Source organism: Calidris pugnax, unplaced genomic scaffold (assembly GCF_001431845.1).
Source record: "Calidris pugnax isolate Ruff unplaced genomic scaffold, ASM143184v1 scaffold27, whole genome shotgun sequence".
NCBI classification, from domain to species: domain Eukaryota; kingdom Metazoa; phylum Chordata; class Aves; order Charadriiformes; family Scolopacidae; genus Calidris; species Calidris pugnax.
In genome coordinates, this window is record NW_015090893.1 from 9,380,304 (window position 1) to 9,406,247 (window position 25,944).

The 25,944-nt window shown below is 49.6% G+C and overlaps 1 protein-coding gene across 1 annotated transcript in view; it reads left to right on the top strand.

Annotated features, from left to right (window-relative positions):
• The window catches only part of LOC106891304 (serine protease inhibitor Kazal-type 5-like), a 130,801-nt gene that overhangs the window by 35,241 nt on the left and 69,616 nt on the right, over positions 1–25,944 (top strand). The window contains exon 2 of the mRNA XM_014947754.1: positions 2,182–2,273. Within this exon, the coding sequence (XP_014803240.1) occupies positions 2,198–2,273 (76 nt within the window). The 5' untranslated portion in view covers positions 2,182–2,197. The remainder of the gene's footprint in view (positions 1–2,181; positions 2,274–25,944) is intronic.

The following is a 25,944-nucleotide window of genomic DNA, read 5'->3' on the forward strand; positions in this document are numbered from 1 at the left end:
TAGCATTTTCCTGTGAAGAGGGGAAATTGTGCTAACATTGCATGTTTTGTTGATTGGGGTGGCTGAGACGTGACTCACCTGACAGCCTGCAGAGTCGGTGGTCACATTAACCAGCTCCCAGAGGTAGCTTCCACCACAACTGCGCTGAAAAGCAATTGCAGAAGAAGACTGCAATCCTTTGTAACCACAAACTTGGGAAGATACATCTTTGTCTTTCAAAACCTTGAGACCGCAGCAGTCGGTTGTTCCACGCACTGGGAATGAGTCAGAGTTCAGAGGAACGCTCAGCTCTTCAGGTACTGATCTGGCACCCGGCCCTCAGAGTTCAGGCTTTCTGCTGGGTTTCCTCCACCTGCGGCACCTCGGGCAGACCCATCCATTGAGATGGCAGAGACCTGCCGTCTCTTATCTGAACAGGGAACTGTTGTACAGATTGTGAACTGTGGTGGCTAGACCACAAAAACAAGGCAGCTCGTCCGGCACAGAGATATAGAAGATCTTACCTGCCTACGTATGTGCTTGAGAAAGATATAGCTAAGATCCCTCCACATAAATCTTCCTCCATATTGAGTTATTTCTAACAGTTTGTTAAATCACACAGGTTTCTTCCTCCTGCTCCTTCCCAGCAGAGGTTGTGATTTATAACATGCCCTTGTGTATTTTTAAATGTCCCTTTTATATGATAAACTGCCTTGAAATATGTTACTAGAAATGACTCCAGGGAGATTAGCCTTGCTTGAGGCATGCAGCTCTTGGCTGTGTGTCCTCTGAAAGGCATGACATGTTTAAAAAACACCTTGTGTTAGATAAACTGTTTGCAGGCTGAAGACAACCAACAGCAGCCAGTGATGAATGTTTTGTGCATGAGAAGATGTAAATCTTGTTTTAATCCTGCCCTATTCATGGCCAGCTTGTCCTGAGCCGGGCTCAGAGCTTTCTGCCTTGTCTTCTGAGGGCTTCTCACCCAATCACCAGGGCAGGTGGTTGGCATCCCCAGCTCTCAGAAGATCGAAGGCAGCACGATGCCATCAACTCAAAATGACTCAATAGTCATAACTCAGAGCAGGAGGCTTCCAGCTTAGAGAGATACCCTGATGGACTATTAGGACCTCCTTTGACTAGAAGATCTTCTTAATCCTCCCCCATGCAGGGTGGGTCCTCTTCTCTGGGACTTAGGTTTCTGTGAGCTCAAAACAAGCTCAGACCTGGCCAGGAGAGCTGCAGCTGTGATTATAACCAGCTTGACCTTTCTAAACACTTCTCTTCCTCGAGCTGGGGTAGGAGCACAGCTTTCCAAACCAGAAGGCTGATGTCAGGATTACTTCATTCAGCAGTATTGGGTAAAGGCTAATAAACACCACTAAGAGCTTGCTAATAGCTCTAATTAAACCACAGCTGATGCTTCATAAGTGTTTCTCTTTCCTCCTCCTCCTTTTCCTTGCAGCTATTTCCTGGTGGAGCTGAGGAAGGTGAGGTGGATTAATGCTACTTTGGGAGACAGTCAAGAGTCCCAGCTGCAAAATTACATTTTTCTGCTTGGCTTTTTCACAGTGGGTCTGGCGGGGATTTATCAGGGCAGCTGTCTGCTCCTGCCTGGACTGGGTTGAGGTGCAGATGATGCATTTGTCTTGCTGGGAATAAGTCTGATTTGGGAGTTTGATAGACCAGAGGTAGAATGAAAATGCATCTTTGAAGAGCTATTCACCCTTGCTGCTGGGACCTTTCCTGGCTATGAGAGAATCAGCAAGTTGTTTCCTCAAAAGAAACTGTGATAAAAGGGTTTGAAGAAGGAGCTAATCTTAAAAATAAGAAAGCTTTGTTGTAGTTTGTTTTGTGGTTTTTTCCCTTTTTAACCTTGAGTATTTCCTGCAGCAGAAGACACTTGTGTGTCGAGACTTTAGATGTCTTGTGTCACATGAGCTTTTTAAGCTGCTTTTTTTTTTTTTCTTATTGGCCAAGGATCCTGACCGTGAAGGTACAGGGCTGCTGTGCAGAGCAGGTGCTCAGGGGCTCATGACTGTTCAACAGCTATTCCTTGGCTATCTGCCCCTGGGGGGCCTGGGCACAGGGGTCCCCCCGTCTAGGTCTGGGGGTCACCTCACCAGAAACATGCCATGATGCCCCAGCTATTGCCTCAGAGCATCACGTGCTGCATTTCTCACCCTGATCCTCTGTTTACAGATGCTGGGTTGCTTACATGTGTGAGCTGGAGGTTTACACAAGCTCCTACAGCAGTGTCACGGAAAACACCGTTCACCACATCGTAGAGCCAGGTGGGTTGTAAAGCCTTTGCAGGGACTGGGGCAGCAATGCTGGAGGGCTCTGCTATTTATTGGCTTGAGGATCCTAATTCTTTTTTTCTCTTGCACCTTTGATTATGGTTCCTATAACACATCTGAACAACCTGCTGTGCAACCTTCCTCCACAGGCATTCTTGGGCATATTTTGAAACCATCTTTACTCTAACCCCCCACAAAAAAAAAATCAAACCAAACATACTTTGGAATAAAACACCCGAGCAGATGACTTGGAAATTGCTCTGGCATAGCGCTGGTGTTGTGCGCAGGCATACGTCTCCTGATTCTGTGGACTTAAGAGCAAGTAAACACAGTGATTGTGTTAGCAGATCTTGTTTCCTTCTTGCAGATATAAAAGCAAGAAGCAGGCTGGATTCTTGTGGGAGAGAGAGCTTTTTGAGAAATGGTCGAGTTGAAACCTCTTACGAAAATAAAACAAACATCTACAGCTGGGAGAAGTAATAAAGGCTGTCCCTCCCACAGCCCTGGACAGTCATTGCAAAGCAGGGATTTGTTCTGTGTATGTCTTGAGCTGAGGGGTGAAATCTCCCTATAGATAATGTCTGGTGTGAGCCAGTGTATTACACATAAAAAACCCAAGCTCTTGAGCATGGGCCACAGCATTTGCTGCAGTGCTTTTAAGCATGTGCTAAGGCCAGGGAAGTAGAGGAAGGTAAGATGAGCATCTAGGGGCCTCGGTGGTAATAAACCATAGCAAGATGTAGGTGTGAGGCTGGTGAGCTGCTCTATGCTGGTTGAGGTGCAGTCGAGACGTTACCGGATATTAGAGGTGAAGAAGGTGGACTAGGGAACCTGTTTTCCATCTCTTTGCCTAAGTGACACTACTGGCCCGTGCTGGAAGCTGAACAGCCCTGGGGCTGAGCAAGCCCAGCCTTTTGGCATAGAATCATAGAATGGTTAGAGTTGAAAGGGACCTTAGATCCAACCCCCCTGCCATGGGCAGGGACACCTTCCCTAGAGCAGGTTGCTCAAAGTCCCATCCAGCCTGGCCTTCCAGGCATGAAGCAGGGTGGGTGGCAGGCAGGGATGGTTTGGTGCAGGGATGGTTCTCTGGTCCCTGTGAGCCAGCTGTGAGACCAAGGTGTTATTTGAGTTTCAACACCTTCCTGGGTTGCGAGTGAATTCAAACGGTGTGCATGTTTCTCAGTGTCCAAGGGAGGTTTGCAAAGAGAAGAAGGACAGCTGTCCATCTAGGAGGACAGTGCTTTTGGGCAGGGATTCAGTCACATACAGGACTAACATGGGATAAGCTTTTTTTCTGCAACAGCAGGGCTAGGAGCGTTGGGATTACTTCTCTTTCTAGAGGAAATATGAATTCCTCCTTTGGGACTCAAGGGAATAACATTCTTTGAAACATGATCAAACTCCTGGCACATCGTGTGCTGGTGACGGCACTGCTGAATGCAATGCAGCAGTGAGGAATAGTGCTCACTATTCCTCACATCCCTTCCCAACTGCTCTTGGAAAGTGGTGGTTTTTGTTAGTGTCAAAGTCAGGTGGAATTCATCAAATGCTGTGCGTCAGTGCCTGGAAGAGATGAGCTCTACTTGGAAATTTGGCAAGGGCATCCTGTGCTTCCTGGAAGCTGTGCCACCACTGTCCCATTCCCGAGGGGTTGTGGTTCCCAGCTGCTCGAGGAGGTGCAGAGGTTAATCCTCTACATCCCAAACCCTGCCTGTGCTGGGGAAACAAGTGCACAGCTTCTGGCTATGATCTTCCTGGCATCCTCTGCCTGGATTTGGCAGGTGGGGGGATTTTGTGACATTTGGTCCTTGTCCCCAGGAGCACGGAGGGGTCTAAAATGCCCTGACCTCATGCCATGTCAGCCGTGAAACTGAGAAAGTGGTTTGTGCTGTACTAGTCTGGGAGAAGGAATGCTTCCTTCTGTATTTCGCACCAAACAAACTGTTGGGAGCACGACTGATGGAGTTGCTGTGCTGACTTTAAGTGGAAAAAACCCAAAAACCCACAAAGCAAACTGAGACACAAAAAGGATGAAGCTTTTTTTTAAAGAGAAAAAGGAGCCCTGGGTGTGCTGTAAGCCACATGCTGGCTCCCGAGGTCTGGACTTGTGCTGTCAGGAAAGGCAAAGCTATCAAGACCTTACTTGGTTGTTTTGTGGGTTTTTGAGCCAGGTTCACACGTTCCTGGGAAACCGGTGTGTTGTATGCTTTAGGCCAGATGCTGGTGGCACAAGCTGGGAGGTGAATATCTGGCCCTTGAATGTAACTAATATTAAAAATCACATTTGGGAGACTTTGTGGAGCTCTTTGGAAAAGAGCAGAACTGTCTAACGCTGCTCTCAAATGAGTGCCGGGGGGCATGTCCTGGCAGTGCAGGCGGGTGATCCCACAGACAAGGTCCTCCTGGCTGGCCAGCCCTGTGGGTAAGGGTCAGCTCCTGGGGAAAGATCCTTCTCTGCTCCTTCGTAACACCCTCTTCTCCCCTCCAGCTGCCGTGTGTGCTCCAGGTGCAGCCCCAGGTGCTTCTCCTGCTTCCCCAGGCCTTTCTGCAGTCCTTTGGTAGTCCCCTGGGCTCCTTCACGTAGGAGGGTGCCAGTGTGGAGGCAGGGGCATTTATTTGATGGCAGCCTTTTGCAAGGCACCCCTGTGCATTTGCTGGCTGGTATGCAGAGATGGGTTGCTCTCCTGCTTAGTCCTGCATGTCTCCTGCATGCAAGGAGCTGCAGCAACCAAGCCCATGTTTCCCTCTCAAAGCTCTCCATCCTCTCACCTCCAGAGCCGTTTTGCTCAACTCTTTGCCTCTGCTGTGGGAAAGCTGCACACAGAAGAAGGTACTGGTCTGTGACTACTGCTTTAAGACCCTACAAGGGTTAGTACAGGCATTTTGGGCCCTTCTGCCTTGATTTTCCAGGACTCTCAGGTCTTCCGCTGTAAGGAAACGGTTAGTGGCTTTACACATGGTCCTTCTCCTGACTGCTGTCTTGATGCTGTGTGAGAAAAGAGCTGCTTGCTCCAGCCTTCCCTGTTCAGCCATGCTGAGAAGGTTTGAGAGATCCGGCAGGGCATCCTGTGGTGGAGAATTTTGGTGTTTAATTGCACCACCTGTTTTTCTTCTCAGCTAATGTTTGCTTGAAGGCTCTTGAAAAGCAAACAAGGCCAAACCACAGAAAGCTGGAGCAGGCTGCGAGAAGTGGTTTTAGGTTTGTCCCATCGTTCTACCTTCTTTGATGCAAGTTGTGCAAGCATGGAGTGCTGCGTACAGACAGTCAGAGTGCTCAGAGAGCTGCCTGTACAGAGCAAATGCTTGGAGGAGTGTCCTGAAGCATTTAGAAACAGAGATCATGAGTACTGTACTGTGGCAGAGCAGTGGGGTGTGAGAACCCAACATGAAGGAGCTGGAGCACCTTCTGGTAGGAGGTCTGGGATCTCAAAGTGCGTCCAGTGTGAAATGGCAGGAAATGTCTTATTTCAGAAGTTCCTATGAATTCCTTTTCAAGGAATTCCTGGATGCCCTTGGGTGGTTCAAAGGAACCACTTCCTTTAGAGAAATCTGGCATGTTTTGTTCTTTTTTTTATTTTTTTTTTGAGTTTTATATCTTTTAATCTAAGGTAAATATCTTAATTTATAGAGTTAGTGAAATATATAGCGGAATAATTTTGAAATGGAAAACTGATGGGGAAAATTCATTTTTACAAACAAATTTCTGGAGAAGAAAATTGGAAATGTCCGGAAAAGTCATCAAAATCAAAGCATTTCTATAGGAAAAACTCTGTTTCACGATTGGTCTTCCGCTTGGAAGGAGATGCTTTCATTGACACGTGTCAACTGAGCTGACATAAATCACGGCCCTAAATTTTGCATCGCAAAAACCCTCCCTGCCCTATTTGGAGGTTTGGGGTAACTTCGTATGAGCAGCCGGGAGACTGGAAATAGCCAGAGACCGGCAGCGACCAGGTGACGTGGGTTGGATAAATTTTCAACCGTTGTTTCAATGTCACTTTGTCAAAATCCTTTTGGACACTCTGCTTCGTAGCTCAGATCCTGTCCCTGTGCGGGAAGGCTGGGCGCCTCTGAAGCTGCTCTCAACAGGGTCTGGTATTACAGGCGATGTCTGTTTTGCCTGGCACCAGCCAAGCCTGTCTGATTATTTGGAGGCGAGTTGGACGACAGCGCCGAGAGACAGCTATTAAACTGGGCACCTGTGGATCCTGCTCAGTGTGCCTCTGTGCTACAAGCCTACACAGGCTTCCACAGTGTCTAGTACCAGCAGGCAATATTGGTGTCATAACTTGAACTCGGACAACGTAATTATCCTCACACCCCACCCTCCTACCTCAGTGTGATTTTCTGCGACTGTTGTATTAGCAAAAGGAAGGGGAAAAAAAAAAGCCCAAACCCAATGTTTCCAGTATACAGAGAGTAACGGAATTGTTTGTATGGCAGTTGTGACTGGTGTAATCTTGGTTGTTAGACAGCTTTAAGTGGGATTTAAAGCAGTCAAGGATGCCAAAACAAATAGCAATGAGATAGATGGTCTATTAGGCACAGCTCTTTTGAATCACTCAGCGCAGGAAGATTTTTACCTGGTTTGTGGTGCATTGACAGTGCTAAATGAGGGGGAAAAAGGGGTATGGCCTTGGTGGGACATGCCGCTGAGAAACGGGCCAGCACCAGATCTCAAGTATAGCACCAGCACAAGGCTTTTAAAGCGGCTGTGTCTGCTCAGTGCTTCTTTGGCTGTTGGGTTCAAGGTTCCCCCTGCTTGGTGCCCTGCAGGGAGGGACGGTTCAGTGCTGTGCTCCCAGCCTGGAGTCCAGCCAGATTCTCATCTGCCCATCCAGTGAGCTGGAGAAACACGATCCCAGAGACTGGTTGTTAACGCTTTTATCTTTGCTTGATTGCTTGGTTGATTTTGATCTTTTTCCAGAGAAGGACCTTTGTTCTGACTTTCACTCGTTTTAATCCAAAGCTGGTGTAATCATCAATAAGGAAACAAGGAGGTATATTCACTCTTCGGTCCCAGCCTAAGCTACCAAGATCCCCAAGCTTCCAGGGGACCTGCTCCTTTCCAGTCACTGCTGTTTAACATTTGGGCCACTGGAGCTGAGATGCCATTCACACCTTCCAGGCGTCCAGATACATCATCCAAGGAGCTTTTATCAACAGCATTGCATTTCACACTTGAAGTCCCCTTGTGAACCCTAGTGAGAGGACATGTGGCCATTGGGAGAGGGACTACAGCAAAGCAGGCAACCAGAAGCAGGTAATGCATGGAAGGACATGTGTCCTGCCAGCAAAAGGACAATGATAACTCCTATTCTGGCCAAATGTGGCATGTCTTCTTGCCTCTTCTGGGAACAAAAGCCCCTTTCCTATCTCCAGCAATGACCTTTGAACATGTGATATTCAACAGAGAAAAACACAATTACATAAACTAATGATTTTCAGAGCCATGAGCTTTCCCAAGGCTATGTAAAAAATGGCTGGTGTTTGTCAGCGACGGGTAGACAAGGAAAACAGAAGTTTGAGGGCCAGCTGGTTTATGTATATTTTGTTAAGTCAGTCTGCTTCTGGTAAAGCTCTAATTGACCAAACTCTGTCCTGGGAATCCTCGCTCTGCAAGGCAGCCACCTCCTTACAGCTGTTGTTTGCCTCAACTTCCCCAAGTCTCCTGGAGGCAGTTTCACTCCTCCTTTCTTTTTTTGCTAGTTTTATTTCTGCCCATGTAGTTACTTACTCACTTAGTTCCTCAAGCAACTTGGATGGAAAGACAGATGAAGAGCTTCCTACTGGAGATCATCAGGAATCAATTTCTGACACCCTCATCTTGGTGCGGTCCAGACTTCATTAAAGCGTTTGCAAAACTCCTCCTGGCAGTCAAGCATGCAGCGGAATAATTTGCGTCTCCCTATAGATTGAGCCGGTATCTGCCTCTGGGTCTGGCTGGTCTCATTTAGGAAATGTTTGTGTTGCTTGCTGCTGCGTGGAAGGGACCCTTTGTGCTATTTTTTGTGTAACAAAACGGCATACGGTTTCAGCAGAGTGGCTGAGGAGGTGGCGATTTGTTCAATAGCTGAGAAGCAGAGTGGGAAGATGGCGGGACGGCGCTCATGGCCATGAAAATAGGGTCAGAGCTTGGCCTTCGAGCCTCTCACATAAAGTAAAAGATCTCAGTTGTGGAGCTAAATGGACGGAGCTGGACTTGAAGCTGCCAACGGCTTGTGCATCCCTCCCATCCCCGGGGGTCACATCTCCCCTGTGAGCGTGTCGCGGCGCTGCGATTACTGAAGGACGTCCAGAGCCTTATCTGGTGTTTTCAGATCTCCATCGGCCGAGTAAACAAGCTGAAGTTAGAGCGAACTAGCTGTGACGGCCTGACCTGGGGAAAACGTGTCTCTGCGAGCGCCTGGCGCTGCCAGCCACGTGGGGTCCCCCGGGGAAGCAGCCGGGTGGGAGCTGCACCAACGTGAGATTTAATTTTGTTTTCACTAGAAAAGGTGGGGAGCCTGCCAGGCTGCAGCCAGATCGGCAAGACCAGCCAATAGTAATAAACACTTCCAGGAATTTAGCTCTTCGCCCGTCTCTTGAATGGATAATGCGCACGCTGCCGGTCTCCTGGAAATCAGCCCCACCGTGGCTTCCGTGGGGTGGGCAATTACCTGCGAGAATTACACCGCAGGAAAAAATTTGTTCTAGCTTTGTTTGCTAAATATAGCAAACAATACCCAGGGCAGGACACAGGTATCGTGGGATGGAGATGACGGGCAACCGATCTCACAAGCTGCTGGGAACTTGCATTTTGGCCTGGGTGCAAGCTGTGGTGGTTGTTAACCCTTTCAGATCTCGGCTGGGAGAGCATGGGCTGCTTCCTCCAGTGTACGTGGAGTCCCGCGGTATTAGACACGGCATTATTCTCACTTACATGCACCTAATTATGTGAGGCAACTTCTTTTGAATAGTTCGAGGCAATGTAATGACTGTAATTAGGCTGCCATATACAACATAAAAAGAAGAAAATCCCCCAAACACAGAACGCATTGAGCCAGGACCTTACTAATTAGAGAGTAAAGTTTAAAAATCTGAACAGTTATTATATGCTTTATGAAAACCAATGGCCTGGCACTGCCTGTCAACTCTTCCATTTGGGATGAAGGTTATTCTGCAGAGCAGGGTCGCTCCTTTGGCCGAAAGCAAGCAGCAAGCAGTCTGTGCAGTGGCAGCGAAGCCCATGAAAGTGAAGAAAGCCAAAGGCTCTTGCCCCAGCAAAGCCCAGCTTGTCACTCTTCCCTCCCACGGAGCACCACGCCAGCACTAATCCACGTGTGGCAGTCAGCCCGGGCTTTAGCAACCTGCCACTGCTGTGCTGGGTTTATTAGCAGGTTCCCATAGCACTGCCCTCCCCGGGCAGCCTCTCCTCCTCTGCCCTCGCTGCCGTCTGACCTTCCCCAGTCACTTGCTGACTGGGAGACACTGCTTCGTTCCCCTTCCAGCTCCCAGGCTCACCACTGGAAACACCAACACGAACGAATCTTTAAGTAAACAGCCAGGCAGTGGAAGGAGGGGAAGGATAGAATCTCTGGATAATGACTGAAATGTCAGACATTTATTATTAAGTTGGTCCTGATGTTGACAACTGAGCCCATTAAAAGCGTTCTTGATCAAAAAAAGCTAAAGGCAAGCCTCATTTTTAAATACACCAGTTGTTCTTTTTGGCCTAGTTTTTAAAGTCTTAAGAAGGAAATAAAATTTTAGAAAATATTTACAGACACGGGCAATACTAGATTTCATCATGCATGGTGACTTCACAGATCTGCAGGGGGCAAGGACAGCAATTAGAGAGCAGGAGGGCAAACAAATTCTCACATCTCCTTTGCAGAGATATTGTCAGTCGTAGAAGTCGAAGCGTGCATTTTTAGGGCTGGAAGAGCAAGAAGTCATCAGGTCTCAGCGTGAGGCTTTGAGGAGCTCTGAAGGCTTTCAGGATGTTAAAGGAGTAGTTACGAGCGAGGCTGAGGTTTGACAGACTTTGCTTGGAGCTATAAAGGTGAAATGATCGGTGCTCTGTTGTATGTCAGCGAAGGAGAAATGCCAAAGAACAGCTCTGAATAATGCATGGTCTTTGCATGTCAAAGTCTCCTGTGAGAAGGCCAGTGGAAAAGGCTCGATGGAGCTTACCCTAAGCATCAGCCATAGATTTCAGGTTTGGATTAGGGTAAGAATAGAGGACAGCAGTAGGAACAGAGAAGAGAGAAAATCCAGCCTAGCAGGAGAGATGGAAAGACAGAAAATTGTTTACTGAAAATCGAGGCAAAACAGGATAAGTGTGAAGCTCTTCAAATGTGTAAAAAGCTACTGAAAAGAAGAAGAAAATGTTGGTTTTTTCTTTTTTTCCCTCTGTCTTTCCTGGCCAGAAGATGAGTGTAAGCCAAACCAGAAAGACACAGATGCTGGGAAATAGTTTCTTGGGGAAGTTGTAAAAATTCCATTACCAGAAGCCATCGAAAAGAAACTGGAAAAACACCTGATTAATTTGTGGTTGTTACTATGATGTTAGAGAGATGGCACAGCTCTTGATGGCATTTTGGAATGATTCAACTCCAGAGCTGCAGTTGGACACTGCCAGAACCAGCTCTGAGGGTAAAGTCTTGAGCCAAGACCACAGACCTCGGTGGGTGAGTGTTGAGTAGAAAATGGAAGCCGTGAACAAAGAGGAGCATTTCTTGGTATTTAATTAGGTTTCTTAGAAATGAGCAGGAGCACACTAGACACTTGACTTGTTTCTCCATGGTGGGGCGCATACGGATTTGCCTGACTCATGGGTCCAGCAAGGGTGACAGAGTGTGACGAAGGCCTCCAGCCCAGCTGACGTGATCCAGATGGGTCTCTGGGGACAGTTAAGCTCCTCTGTATCCAGTCATACAGATGGGGATGTGACCCCCTGCCAAGGAGCAGCTTTCTGCCAAGATAACTCCTGCCTGGCTCTGCTGATGGGGACATAGTCCCCCTGAGTCCTTGGCCAGGACCTTGAACTGAGGCTGCGCGGGGGATTGCCAGGCCCTCAAATCCACCAGTGGAACTACCCAAACAGCCTAATTTTGAGGTCAGATGGTGAGACCTGGGAGGACATGAGTGGATGCAGCCCCTTGTGTGGCAGTTCACATCTCCATGCATCTCTCATGTTCATGGTGCTCCTGGGCACTGCACAACTATGTTCTCCTGATGAAGGACATATTGTGCTGGAAGCACAGTGCTTGGCTAGATGGACCTTTGGGACTCTAACAGCCATTCCTATGTACTCATTTAAATGTCATTGATTTTTCTAAAGAATTATCTCTCCCTTGATGGTCTGGAAATAAAACCTCTTGCCCTGACTGGCATAACAGCCTCATGGTATTAGCTATTGACAGGTGGTTTTCACACTCTGTCTCGACACGGGCAAGCTATTCTTCAACACGCTCGATCAGAGAAAGAGAAAATTACATTTATGCACCTCCTGCTGCTTCCCTGTTACATTTCCCCTCCTGGCTTTCCAGGGGCAGGTGTACCTGCAAGATCCCATCTACAGGCTGGCCAGTGAGTTACCCAGCATCGGGTTTTCACAAGAATATCTCCTCCTGATGTGGGCAATGCCCAGTCAGGCGTATTGCCAGGCTACAAGTTTGCAGTGATATTTTTAGTTTTTCTCTGAGGTTCCTTTTTGTCTTTAGCCTTATCTTGGCTGAAGCAAAACAGCTTGCGTGGCTACTCTTAGTGCCCCAGACTGATTTCTGACTTATTTCTCAGGGTGCAGCCAAATGCGTGCAAAACAAGCGAGGATATGGAGTTGCACTGGCCCTTTTGTGCAGATCACGCGTGTCAGGCTGGTCATCTGGAGTCAAGGTCTTGCCTGAAGGATTTTCCAAGCTCAAATGCTTTGAATAGAAGCAGCGGAGAGGTTGTGTGGGAGCTGGTACGATGACCCCACAGGTGTATGCCGACAGGTTGACTGGACTACCTAAGGATAATGCCAAAAAGGTGCTATTTTCCAGCTTGCACTTTGGTTAAGACTTTTCTGGCCACTACATATATATTAGACGCGACTGTATATACAGGTCAGGATTTTGGATGAGGAAACCTTCACAGGTTTCATTACTGCAACCACACTGTTTTCAGCACTTACAGTTTCCAGCTGCAGTCCTTGAAGACCCAGTTCTGGAACTCATTTCCATTGTTTGCGTTTCAGTGGGTCATCCTGGCAGTGTTTTCCAGGACCAAGTAAGAACTATGGACTTGGATTAGCCTCAAGATCCTTAAGGCGGTGCCACTTGTGCCACTTGTAGAGGCTCCACATACCATCCACTGCCCCCATTAACAGGAACTTGTTTGCATGGGAAAGTGTTTAGACTGTTGGGACCGGTTACTGGGAGTGACCTTGCTCTCAAGAGCCTTATTTCTGAGATTGGCAGTTCAGCTATGCAACTCTAAATATATGTTTCCTGCTCCAGATGTCCTATTTAGGCCAGAGCCTGCGCTTCGCCTAGAAGAGTTGGAAAAGCACAGACTTGCCTTTGCAGTCAATGAGCTGCCTCAAAAGGAGCTGGATTGGGATAGGGAACGTGTGTCAGAGCTGGCATCAGAAGATGCTTGTCTGCCCTGGTCCCTGTGGAGGTGAATGAGCTTCTCTTAACTGCTTTTTGGGAAGGTAATTGTAATCAGAGAGCTGGTTTTTTGTTTTGGTTTGTTTTTTTTTTTTTTTGGTTTGGTTTGGTTTTTTTTTTTTTTTTTTGGTTTGGTTTGGTTTTTTTTTTTTTTTTTTGGTTTGGTTTGGTTTTTTTTTTTTTTTTTTGGTTTGGTTTGGTTTTTTTTTTTTTTTTTTGGTTTGGTTTGGTTTTTTTTTTTTTTTTTTGGTTTGGTTTGGTTTTTTTTTTTTTTTTTTGGTTTGGTTTGGTTTTTTTTTTTTTTTTTTGGTTTGGTTTGGTTTTTTTGTTTGTTTGTTTGGTTTTGGTTTTTGGTTTTCTGGGTTTTTTCCCAAGAACTTGGGGGTATTTGTGGCTCTGGAGTTAGAAGAAACTGAAGAAACAATGGGACACTCATTATGACCCAGCCAGTTTATGCTTAATCTTTCAAAGGATTTTTCCAGAGAAAGCCCTTGAACTCTACAGTAGTTTACTTGCTATACTCATCTCTCTCGTGCTGCCAGGCAAACTGGAAAGCTCAGGCATGTTAGAGACTCTTTCTGAATGCCAAAATTAGAAGCTCTTGTGGAGTTGGGTGGCCGAGCTCAGGGTGCTGGGGCGGTCAGTGGCTAGGGAAGGGTTAGAGGGCAGAAATGGTGGGCTCTGTCCCACACTGGTGTTACTTGGTTTGCTTTAAGACACCATAGCCTGGTCTCCACGTTTCCTGGAGCTTTCCAGACAGGGTGAACGTGTGTGCTGGCGCCTCAGACATCCTATCCACAATGGCAAGGCATGACCTCTGCTCCTGCCATGCCCTGCTCAGGTCCTGTTCAGTGTCCCAGACTGGTCAAGAAGGCCAGCAGAAGCCAGGAGAGTCATATCTGGCCAGCTCCTAACTCTTCCTTGTGACCAGGAGTGGGGTGAGGAAAGAGGAGTAACTCCTGCCTGAATGCCAGGACAGCCAGAAATGCTTTCAGCCCAATGGCAATCGCAGCGATGCTGCTGCAGCTATGTTTAGTGTCTTGCTGGGGCCAAATCCAAAGCCCCACTCTACCCACTGCCTTTGGTACTCTTTGAATCAGGGGGTTGTGCCATCTCACTGCCATGGGCATTAGCTTGTCCCCTGCCTTTGAGCCAGCACGGAGCCATCAGTGCAAGGGCTGTGGGATGCCTTTCTCTGCCCCAGCTGTGCTTTGCCTACTGCTTCAGTCTGGCCTCAGCTCCTGCTTCCCCATCGTGTTTCAGCCCCTGATGGACCCAACTTGAGGCGTCCTGGCTTTTGCTTTCAGGACTTGGCATCCTACTGCTACAATTAAACACCATCTGTGCCCATGAGGACACTGGTGGGGGACACAGCACCCCAAATCATGCTATAGGGTGGATAGGGAAGGCTGCTCTTTCCCCTGCATGGATGTGACTTCAGGAAAGAGTGCTGGTAGGGGGTCTCTGACTAACACTTCGGATCTTGGTCCCTGAGAGTGACGCCACCCGCAAGCTGGACACTTGCACTGACCTAATGTCTTTGTGGCTTCAAGCCACATTAGCACCATCTGCCAGCAAAGGAGAGCTTCCCAGCACTCTGCAAAGGAAGGATGGAGCTGGATCTTCACACGCTTTCATGCCAGGGTGTGCCAGGAAGGACCTCACCTCCTCCCCGAGGCCAGCAGCCCCTCTCGGGGTTTAAACCGCAGGTGTGATTTTCCATTTGTGGCGTTTTCGCAACTAGCAAAGCGCTTAAGATTTTGAAAAAGAGCCGGCAATCCAGCCCCACTGAGCTGTGCTGCTACAACAGGATATTGTTCTGGCACAGGTGAAGGGCAGGACCTCTGCCTGGGAGCTTTCCAGGAGTTGTGCTGCTCAGCTGGAAGGAGCTTCTCAGCATCGAATCCACCCGCGGGGCCGATGCCGACTGCAGCGCCGGGAGGTCTCCGGCAGCGTGCGGGGAGCGTGAGGAATCCAGCTTCGTGCGCCGGCACCACACAGAGCTGGCACTTCCAGCCCCTCCTGTCCCTGGCTGTAAGCGGAGTGTGCCTGATGCAGGATGAAGGCCAGAAAACTAGTGTGGAAACATTGGCAGGGCTGCCTCGCTGTCTGCGCTGGCTGCAGAGCGCTTTGGATGCTCCCGCTTCTTGGAAGCTTACTGCCTTTTGATAGAGAGAAATGCAAACTATTACTGTCATTTGACTTGTCTGTAACAGCTCAGAGACACTAGAAAGCAAAAGCTGAGATCCTGCTTCGAATTTGCAGCTCTAGTTGTGGCTCTTTGCTCTGTGGCTGTGGTTTATCACGGCGCTTTCAGCCCGCCAGCCAGAAGTGTCCACTCTCTTCTTTAGTGATGATCCTGCTACAGCCCCTCTAAGCCCCATGGACAGTCTGTATCGGTCCAGAGCTGCTTCCAGCTCATTCCCACACACTTGCCCAGGACAGCTTTTCCCCTAGGTAGCCCGAGCTGTGGTTTAGATGAGAGGAAATTTGCAGTTTAAAAGCATCCTTCCATTTCAGTGAGACTTTTGCTTTGCGGAGAGTTAACACTATCATTTCCTACTCGGGTGGGACCCGTTGGTATTTCCGTCTCTGGCCTCAAGCTTGGCAGCGTAACCCTCTAACACAGCTGTGCTGGGCACCTGTCTCTCCCCGATGATAAAACTGTTTGCGTTTGCTGGCACACCTGACATCTCTTGTTGTTGTCACAACAGCGGCAGCTGAAGCGGTTACGTAGGTCCGGTGTGAAGACCTGGCCACAAAGGAGAGCAGGCTCTGGACCTCTGCTCTGCACCGGGCACGGGGACATCTCTATCTGCACCCTCTGCAGACCCAGGGGGTGGCACAGGGCAGCATCAGCCAGAGCCTTCCCACCGGCAGCAGGCGGGTTCCCATGGGGTCTCTGCAGAGAAGCTCTCTTTGCCAAGTGGGCAAACTGGGTTTAATTCAGCTTCCCCCTGCAAAAGCCTCCTGAAGCTGAACATACCCCGCGGAAAGTGCCCTCCGGCAGCTGCAGCAAATCCGAGGAAGGCTCTGCTTATTTCTAGACTAGAAAAACAAATCTGATGTTGAAATCGCAGCTAAAATAGAAGCCGCCTTAGCAGAGAAAGGCCGGGGAAGGCTGCAGTGGGCAAAGGCGGTGCCAGTGCTGCCCCTTCCAAATAGGTCTGAAAGCTATGAAAAATCCAGAGATGCTTCTCAGCTGCAGCCTTGCGCCTTGCACTGAAGTCCCTCGGTCCAGTTCTAATCCTGACTTTTCAGTGTGCTATCATGACATTATAAAGCAAATGCCACCATCGATGGAAATAGCTATTCCCTCCCAGACGGGAGCTTCAGTAAAGTGTTCCAGAAAGGGGAAGTGCTTCCCCAGCTGAATTTTACTAGCATTTTTATTGGCAGAAAAGTCTCGATTTTAAAGAAACATGGGTTTCTGATCTCCCTTGGGCCATCTGTCTGGTTTTCATCACCCTTGTGACATTCGTGAAGCTTGGCAGTATCCAGGGCTGCTTTGGAGGCACTGGGCAGGATGTGACCCTGCTTTGAAAAGCTTCCACCTGAACAGCAAATCCTGGCAAAGGAGTGCAGGAGAAGGTGCCCCATGATGGCAGGAGGAGGGAGAGGAGGGGAAACATTGCCAGCTGCAAACCTCCTGCTCCAGCTGTAGATGGGCTGGGAGCTGGCACGGGGCTGGGCCACGCGGGTATCTTGTTCCCTGTGGAGCCCCAGCTGCCGTGTGGTTATTTTTGGCATTTCCCCCTCTGTCATTCAAACATTTTTGTTGTTTTGAACAGTGTGGTGGTGGGGCAGGTGTCACATTGCTTGTTGCCTATGCTTTCCCAGGCAGTAAATGCTGAGCCCCCCATGTTTGTACCATCCTCTGGGGTCCTCCTCGCCCACCGGGTGCCTGTGAGCCCCATGGCCTTCCCCGCTGCCCTGTCTGAGCCCTCTGGGAGCAGCCAGAAGGGAAGGAGGGGGGAGGTGGATGGCTGAGCCTTTCCCATGTTTTGGTGAGCTCTGTTTTTCCCCAGTTGCATCATCTAAAATGCGCTCAGGGCTCTCCCAAACACCCTCTGCCAGAAGTGCTGCCCTTGGAAGGTGGCCTGAAAGGCTGCAGCTATTCAGACAGAGAGAGAAAAAAGTGGAATTGAAGCCATTATTACCCTTCCTCCCGTCACTCTCCCTTTTGCTCTTTCCCCTGTCCCTGTCAGCTTGCCAGCACTGAGAGACACGGAGAGGCAAGCTGGTGTCTCACAAAAGTCACGCTGGCTGCTGGCAGGACAGCTCCAGTCTCTGCTGGCAAGAGGATGGTGGGGGAGCAGCTGAGATGAAGTGCTCCCCTCCTCAGCTTCAGGGAAGAATCTTTGTGGGGGCAGAAAACTGGGTTTGGGGCATAAGTCTCCTATAAATAAAACGAAACCCAGTCTAGGGGTCAGTAAAACACCTTTCTTCCTGCTAAAGCTTCCTCAGATTTACAGTTGTTCAAACCAAAAGTGAAATATGGACAGGAGCTGTTCCCTCCTGGAAACTTGCCACTGGTTCTGCCTAACATGTCCCTGCAGCACAGTACCCAACAGGATGGCTCTCGACTTGCTGCCTCCCATAATCTCAAGCCTGATACGGACCTTGCTGCGGAACGGATGGGGCTGACATTTAGCAGGAGTGGTAGCTCTCGTCAGAAGAGTGCCTGGGGAGATGCAGCCCGCGCTCAACCATCGAGCTGATGCGACCTGCTGTTTTGCAAGCTCGGTCAGCACCTCGCATCAAAGAAATGCTCTTGGCTAATACTGGGTGACGTTTCCTAGAAATGGTATGGGCAGGGAAGATGTTTTGCTTGGCATAAGCTGGCCTCAGTGCAACCTCTCCAGCGTTCTTCTGGGTGGAAGAAACCAACTTGGATGAGTTTAGAGCTGAGGTGGGTTTAGCCACGCCACAAAGTCCAAGAGTGAACCACATGAGGAGGCTCAGCTTCCCCTCCTGCCAGCCCCCCCTTGCAGAGACCTCTCCAGGTGAAAGCTATGCTCAGTTTCTCATGATGCAGCAGAATCAGAAATATCCCATCTGTGAGAGGCATATTTCCAGGATCCCCTTTGTGCCAAGATGTCGAAGCAATTTACAGTCCCGAGCCTATTTGGGGCTACCACCTTTAGTGCATTAATTTTACATATGGGCAAAGCGAGTCATTTTTCATCTCTCCCTCGACCGCAGACAGACTTGTTGGCAGATCTGGGAAGAGGAGCCTGTGCTGCCCCCCCTCCCAGCTGCATCTGGTTGCGTTTGAAATTTCAAGCAAGGGCTAGAGCTTTCTCTCAGCTTGATCATGCCTTTTTTTTTTTTTTTTTTTTTGAAAAATTATCAGAGCCGAGGCATGAGCAGGTGCTGCAGGATCTGAGCTGCACTGTCAGACTCTTTAATGTGACCTTGAACTACCAACCGCAAGTACAGACCAGAATATGCTGGAGCGTGCTCCACAAAGGAATATTCACAGAAGACTCAGATCAGGTCTTAAGATTGTATTCACCATCATTCCTTTAACTCACATCTCTGCAAGTAAATTTTTTTTTTTTTTTTTTTTTGCGTGTGTGCTTCAGCCACTTCTTCAAAGAACATAAAGAGAGCTCAAACGCATCTTTCTAACCTAAAGCGAAGTTCAGGATTTCCTAAGAACAGAGGATTTGGTTTGCCTAAAATATTTACTCAAGGGCTATAATTCATGGGGAGCCCCAAGAGGCTTCAACCCCCAGCCTCGAGGGCTCTGTCCCAGGCTGTTTTGGGGTTGACTCATTGCTGTCCTTTGGCACAAGCAGCGGTGTGCCCAGCTCTCGGGGGAACAGCCTCAGGGCTGTGCCAGTGCCCGGCAGACACATCCCTCCCGCACAGGATGTGGGCAGACCCTCTGGGGCCACTCTTCTCCTCGCAACCCCCCCGAGATGGAGCGTGATGTCCCCCCAGCAGACCTGCCCGTGGGTCCCCGGGGAGGTGAGGGACAGGGATGTCGCGAGGCTGAGCGCCTGGGCTACCCCTCCTCGGATGCTTCCAGCCTCACTGCAGGGCTGGGAAGGGCAACACCCGCATCTCGCTGCCCGCCCGGGTCACCCCGCCGCCAGCTGCGGGATCCAGCTGCGGGATCCAGCTGCGGGCTCGGCTCCGGAATCCGCACCGGCTCCGGCGGAGCAACAGCGGCCTCCAGTGCCGAAACCTCCTCCCGTTCTCCATCCAGGGACCCGCACCCTGCGTCCCGCTGTGCCGCATCTCCTCCCCCCGCATCGCCAGCCCGCAGCACAGGGGTCGGGGCATGGGGTGCCAGCAGCAAAGCTCTCCAAAGCCTCTAGAGGGAAAAAAAAACCAAAACACCCCCAAAAATATTTTTTTTGCCTGGAAAAAGGGAGCCTTTTTGGTTTTCCAGAGCACTGAGTAGCTGTGACCCGCAGGACGAGGCTGAGGCTGGTGGCTCTTCAGTGCACAGGGACTGTGTGATGGGGAATTGGCTTATGGACAAGGCTGGAGACAGGTCAGCATGGAGATGACTTATTGGACTCTTCCTCCTGGCAAAGGCCCTGGAGTAAGGGCTTTAATGGCCTGTATTTAACAAAATTGCCAGTCACGAGAATGCCAAAGTCTTGGATGCTGGAAGTTTAGGAAAGGAAAACAAAATTCTTTATGCAATAAAGAGCCTCCTTGTTACGCCAGAGCCTGGCTTTCTCCTTGGGCATGTCCTAGCCTTGTCCCTGGGGCTCTGTTGGTAATTTGCTCACAGCTATTTATGGACATTACCAAAACAAACCATATTTTTCAGGGAGGTATTTTAAATGTCAGGGAAAGGGGCCTGCTGTGTGTGTAAGAAATCCCAGTGCAAGACATTGCAATGCTTCCATTTTATTAGGAGTTTGTATAGGTGAGGGACAGCTTTGTGTTATCTTGTCCGGAACCGATGCACTTTTTAGTTTCAAGCGGAGTTGGAGCGTGGAGAGGGCTTTTGGCACATTCCCCTGTTCTTTATAAGCACGTTAGTGTTTCTTTGCCTGGAAGAGAGGTTAAAAATGCTAGAGGATGCCTTCAGGTCCCTGATACACAGAAGAGCCTGGCTCAGAGGACAAAGAAACATAAATACTGCATAAATCATCATTTAAGTGTTATTCACAGTAAGTAAGGCCACATACTCTTGACAGGGAGTTCAGGGTTACCATGGACATGTGTTAATTAATTCTGGTAAGCTCAAGAGCTGGTGCTTCCTGACACCTCCTGGCAGAATAATTCACCTCTGTGCTGTAGGACAGCACTAAGACACCTCTAATGCCTGTCTGGCTGTAGGCGATAAAGGTTATGACTCTGTTTTGTACGTTTTTACAGACAAATGCCTGCCATTGTGTCTTGCTTGGGCTTGGGCCTGCTTCCAGCCTCCCCTCTGATTGCTTCTGCAGCAAAAGTGAGGAAAATATTAAAAAGGCACCTGCAAGAAATTATTATTTTTTGCCCAGTAGTGGATGTAATTACTCTGAATTGTACCGTTTTAATGTGGAATCATGATGTTCTCCTCTTTGGAAAGACAAACCCATTTCTCAGGTGCATTGAGAAATGGCAGTAGAATGATTTTCAAGCTGGTTTGTGTTTTGCATAAAGTGTTTTGCATGCTGGTCACAGTGAAGTGACCAAAGGCGACAAGTGAGACACCGCTGCCGCAGGGACCCACCAGATGCTCTTGCAGTAGTTATTCCCAGAGTCCTTGCTGGCCTCCAGCTCTTGTCAGACTGGTTGCACACACAAAACTGCAAATGACACTTCATCTTGCCTCTCGGCTATCTGACTTTTCCCCATGGACCGAAGCTTTATAGACAAAGACACTCCGTTTATCTCTCCGCTGAGACATGTGGCACCAGGCAGCTTCGAAGTCCTGGGGCCTAGCCCAGATGACCCTGGCTGCTGCTCCTAGCCCTAAAACTTCTTCACTTGGGAATGTTACAGGGGAACTGCAAGGCTCAGGGCTTTGACCTGCAGGAGTAGCACATTTCCAGTTGCAGCTGCTGAGAGCTTGCACAAACGGGAGTTTGAAGAAGTGCAGGGATACAGAGCCTGTCAATGCAAGGCAGGTACCTGCACCAGTTTCTCATCCATCCCTTCCCTCCTCTGGCTCCTGGCTGGGTCTGGATACACCACCGGCTCAGTCTTTCTTTTTTGTACCCCAAACTTTCCTTCTTGTGACCACCGAGGTCTCCCATCCCTTCTGAAGCCGTGCTCCACAATGGGGGGGATGTAGCATCCTCGATACCACTTTGCTCCCTGCATAGCTGGCATTGAAGCCTTCCTTGCTCTCTTTACCCCGCTCTTGGTTCATGGCCAAAGCCCTAACGATGTTGTGTCTGATGAACCTCCCACCCCCATCTGTTGCACAATACAGGCCGACAGCTGGTGCTGGGCTGCTGGCTTCCAGCATGGTCATTACCACCCTGCCATGCCGCGCCGGGTCATTAACCGTGGCGCCTTCGTTCAGGAGATCCCACTCCCCGTGTCTCTGCCTGACTGCATCATCTTCAGCCTTAAGATGTAACACCAGCACTTAAGCAGGTCAGGAGCAGAATATGGGACAGCAGCCTGGGTTAATGAGGGGACAACCAGACTGACAATTCTTTTCCAGGCTCTTTTTCCTGGTGATCTGGACTCTTTTCCTTGTTGCTGCAGAGTTATCTGGGAGGCAATGCTCCTAAAAGCAGAATTTGGCCTCACAAGCCCATTTGTTTAGGGATAGAAAAGCTATAATTTGAGTTTCCATGCGAGATGTCTCTGTGGATGGCAGATGTGTGGGTGAGCCTGATCACCAACACTCCCTGCCTCCACCAGGTAAAGCCAAGGGTGAAGCTCCCTTAGCCCCACACACTGGGGCATCTGGCTGCAGATAAGACTCCATCTTCCCAACAGAGATTTTTGAACCACTTAATGGCATTAAATTGGAAGTAATTCCTTCACTTGTCTGACACAGAGCTCTTCCAACGTATAAATATACTCAAAATTACCTAGGGCCCAAGCCAGATGAAATGAATCAAGTCTTGCCAGAGACGTCGCTAGCATTGGGGCCTGGCCTTCTGCTAAGATAGTGCAATCTGGCACCAGCACAGATTAAATATAAGGCTGATTTTTAAAAATACCCAGAGCAAATTGTCTCCTTTGGTATGCAGAGAAGGCAGAAAGCATCGTTTGGCTATAAATTACTGGGATGAAAAAAACCCCATAGTTTTTCCTCAGCCACCTGAGGTCACCTGGAAAAACATTTTTTCTGCCTGCCTGCTAGATCTGGGCAGGCTTCGGGGGCTCTGCCATTTGTCTGAGTTGCTGGACACCCTCCAGCGCGGCGTCCGAGCGGCGGCTGCGGCTTTGGCAGCGGCAGGAGTGGGGGAGATTTTTTGGCGGGGTGGTCCCTGCCTGGGGGGGTGGGTGGGCAGCTCGTGGGCTGCCAGCCCCATGCCACGGACACACCTCGCAGACGGAGCCCAGGCGCTCAGAGCAGCGGGTGCAGCATCTGCGCGGGAGGCCAGATTCCTGCCAGATGTGCCGGGCTCCCTGCCCACGCTCCACCCAGCTGTGTACAGGCGAACAGCTTTCTTTCTAGGAAACCCCAGACATACGTAGAAGCCCTCATCTGCGTGATACTAGAGACGTGCAGGAGGTTGGATACTCACAGGTTCTGAACGCACAGCAGACACTCATTGCCGTACAGCACGTTGTCCGTGCCACAGACGGGGTCAAAGATCCTGGAACAACCTTTTCCTAGTTCGTAATTGCCACAAGCTGGCTGGAGACACAAAAGGGTAATGCTGAAATTATTAAACATGGTGGTCCCTGCCTGGGGGGGTGGGTGGGCAGCTCGTGGGCTGCCAGCCCCATGCCACGGACCCACCTCGCAGACAGAGCCCAGGCGCTCAGAGCAGCGGGTGCAGCATCTGCGCGGGAGGCCAGATTCCTGCCAGATGTGCCGGGCTCCCTGCCCACGCTCCACCCAGCTGTGTACAGGCGAACAGCTTTCTTTCTAGGAAACCCCAGACATACGTAGAAGCCCTCATCTGCGTGATACTAGAGACGTGCAGGAGGTTGGATACTCACAGGTTCTGAACGCACAGCAGACACTCATTGCCGTACAGCACGTTGTCCGTGCCACAGACGGGGTCAAAGATCCTGGAACAACCTTTTCCTAGTTCGTAATTGCCACAAGCTGGCTGGAGACACAAAAGGGTAATGCTGAAATTATTAAACATGCTTTCGGTTTGCCAAAGAAGCTTTGCACCCACAGGGTGTTTTGTGTGTCTTGATAACCCATCCCAGCTTGCTCAGAGCTCTGCTATGAACTCTCGGGAGCACTGGGGCTGCCTGTCATCATGCTGTCCCTTGGCCAGCTGAACTCCACCTGGCACCACTGCACACCCTTAGGAGTGACAGCACTGAGCAAGTAATGCTCCACGGGCACTGCCTGGTCATGTTCATCCCAGCTTTTATTTTTATCCCACAACAATACCCGCCCTCACGCTTACAAGTCAAAAAGGAATGGGAGCTCTGCTCTTCTTTGCAAGTAATAGCAACATTCAGCTCTTTATCAATAGTTTTCCTCCACTGAGTGTGGGGAAATGCAGTGGGGAAACCAGTACCGGCACTGGGATCTTGCTGTGGCACAGCAGGTGGAAGGAGGTTCCCAGGCACTGGCATCTTTGGGCTGCCAACCCAGCAGCTTGCTATACTTCACTGTATTTAGCAACTCTGGCTCCCCAGTGTATGGTTTAGTGCTGTCTCACCAAAGCTGGGCACACACTTAAAAATAGGAGCCTTCACCTGTGTTCCTCTGCCAGCAGCTCCATCCGCCTCAACGTTCCCTAGAGAAAGGGTGGAGAGAGAGAAAAAATGCCTTAGCACCCATCACTCAAGACTGGTTTACAAGAGGACCTACTAACGATGCTTTAGCATGAACACTCTACATCTTTACTCAGACACCTCTGTCTCAGCAAATAATTTCTTCCCTTGGATCTCCCCCATTTTGCAGCCAGGTCCCTCCCCAGGTCTGCCTCTTTCCCCTGGCAGAAACACCATGAAGGTGGAAGTTCCTGTGAAGATGAGATGCACTTCTTGTGACTTTCCCTGCCAGCTGCCAGGGAGCAAAGGTGGCTCTCGTTAGCTCTTATCACTTGTTCATGGGTAGCTGAGAAATTCCTGCTGATGCTGGACTGGTGCTGGAGTAAATCCAGGGTGATTTTTCTGGTGCCAGCGGGTTTGTACCACAAGGAAGCAGAGCAAGAGACAAGTTGCTGAAGAGCTCTACTAGAAGGAGAAATGGGTGGACCCTGAGATCTCGCACCAAAGCAGGTGGGAGCAAGCTGTGACTTTGGTGAGCTTCTCCATGGAGAAGCTGGCCGTGAGCTGAGAGCTGGGATCACATGGGTGGAATATGCAGTGGGTGTGTTTTGACAAACAATTTGGATTTGTTCGGCAAAAGGCAGTACTGAGAAGTACTTTGGGTTGCTTACGGATCCAGAATTCACCTACATGGAGGATTTAGGCTACATCTACATTAACACTGTGGCCCAATAGCAGTGGGTCTGTAGAATGAAATGTTTTGGTGCTGAGGACCTGATAGCCACAAAGTTTATAGTTTTAGGGATTTTACTTTGAACAAGCACTGGTCCAGACTCAGGAGCTTTAGCTCACTACACGCTCAGTTCAGCTGAAATGAGACCAGATTTTGTGCTCAGAGAGTTCTGTAACGGCAGCAACCTCACAGTAAATAGGATGACGAGGACTAGGTTCAAAAGAACCCTCCTGTTCTGAATGAACCCACGAATGCAGACATCCCTGGTGAGCAGGACCCAAAGAGCAGCAACAGCTCGTGTTCTCATCCCTCTGCACCATATGGGATTTTGAAAACACAGTTGGCTTAAACATTGACTTTGGTAGCGAGCGAGCTGCATTTTCCCTTGTAGATATATATGTTTCCTGTCTTCTTGGGTTTGCTTTCTTAAAACGAAAATAGCACCTATTCACTCTAAAGGAGTGTCCTAGAAATCACCAGCTCCAGGCCCAATCCTAGCCCTGAATGGAGCGTATCAGCCCAGCAGGTCTGCTTGGTTTTGGGAGCAGATGCCAGACAGAGGCCTTTTAAAGCCTTTCTTTTAGACTGGCTCACAGACCACTGGTATAATGCACGTTGGCCATTGCAGCATTCTCTGGTATTCCCTGCTCAGGGCCGGAGCAAGGTCCCACCACCAGCTGCCCTGTTCCCAGGCTCACCTTCCCTCGCGGCAGACCTGGGAGCTTTAGCAAGGAGAGGAGATGGTTCCTAGGGAAAATGTTGCACTCACCTTGGTAGCAGCAGAGTGCCAGGGAGAGGAGCAGGAAAACGCCGGTTGCCTTCATGGCCGAGGTGATGCTTTACTGGGGACAGCAAAGTGGAAATGGGACACTTCTCAGGCTTTCAGAGATGCTGTCTCTGGCAGTCTATTCTGGACTCTTTATACCTTTCTCCACCTCTGGCACCACCCTGCATGGCCAGCTCCACCCCGTAGTCTTGTGATGACAGCACTCCAAGTATGTGGACAACACCAGGTGGCAAATGGCTCATTGGTGCGCGCAAGGATGAAAGCCTCTCTGAAACCAATGGAGGTAACGATCCTTATCGCTGGCAAGGACTGGAGCCAAATCTCAGGTATGGGACACAGCCTTGGGTCTGCACTGCAAGCTGGAAAAACATGACTTTGTACAAGAAGGAGATTGGAGAAGCGGGCAGGACGGCAAGAGAAACACATGTGTTAGCACGAGTGGTGTGGTTTTGATTAATGACCCTGCTGCTGCCACTTGGAGGGCTCTGGGTGAAGATGGCTTTGGTCCTAAATGCCTTTCCTGGCGTGACCCGCAGAGCAGAGCTAGGGTGTTACAGCTCCCTTTTCCCATCCCGGACAGATAGGGACAGCAGCAAGAACCACAGCTGGAGAGCAGAGAGCTTGGATTTGCCTTGGGCTCGCTTGTGGCTGCACATTCAGTGCTGTTATTTTGACTGC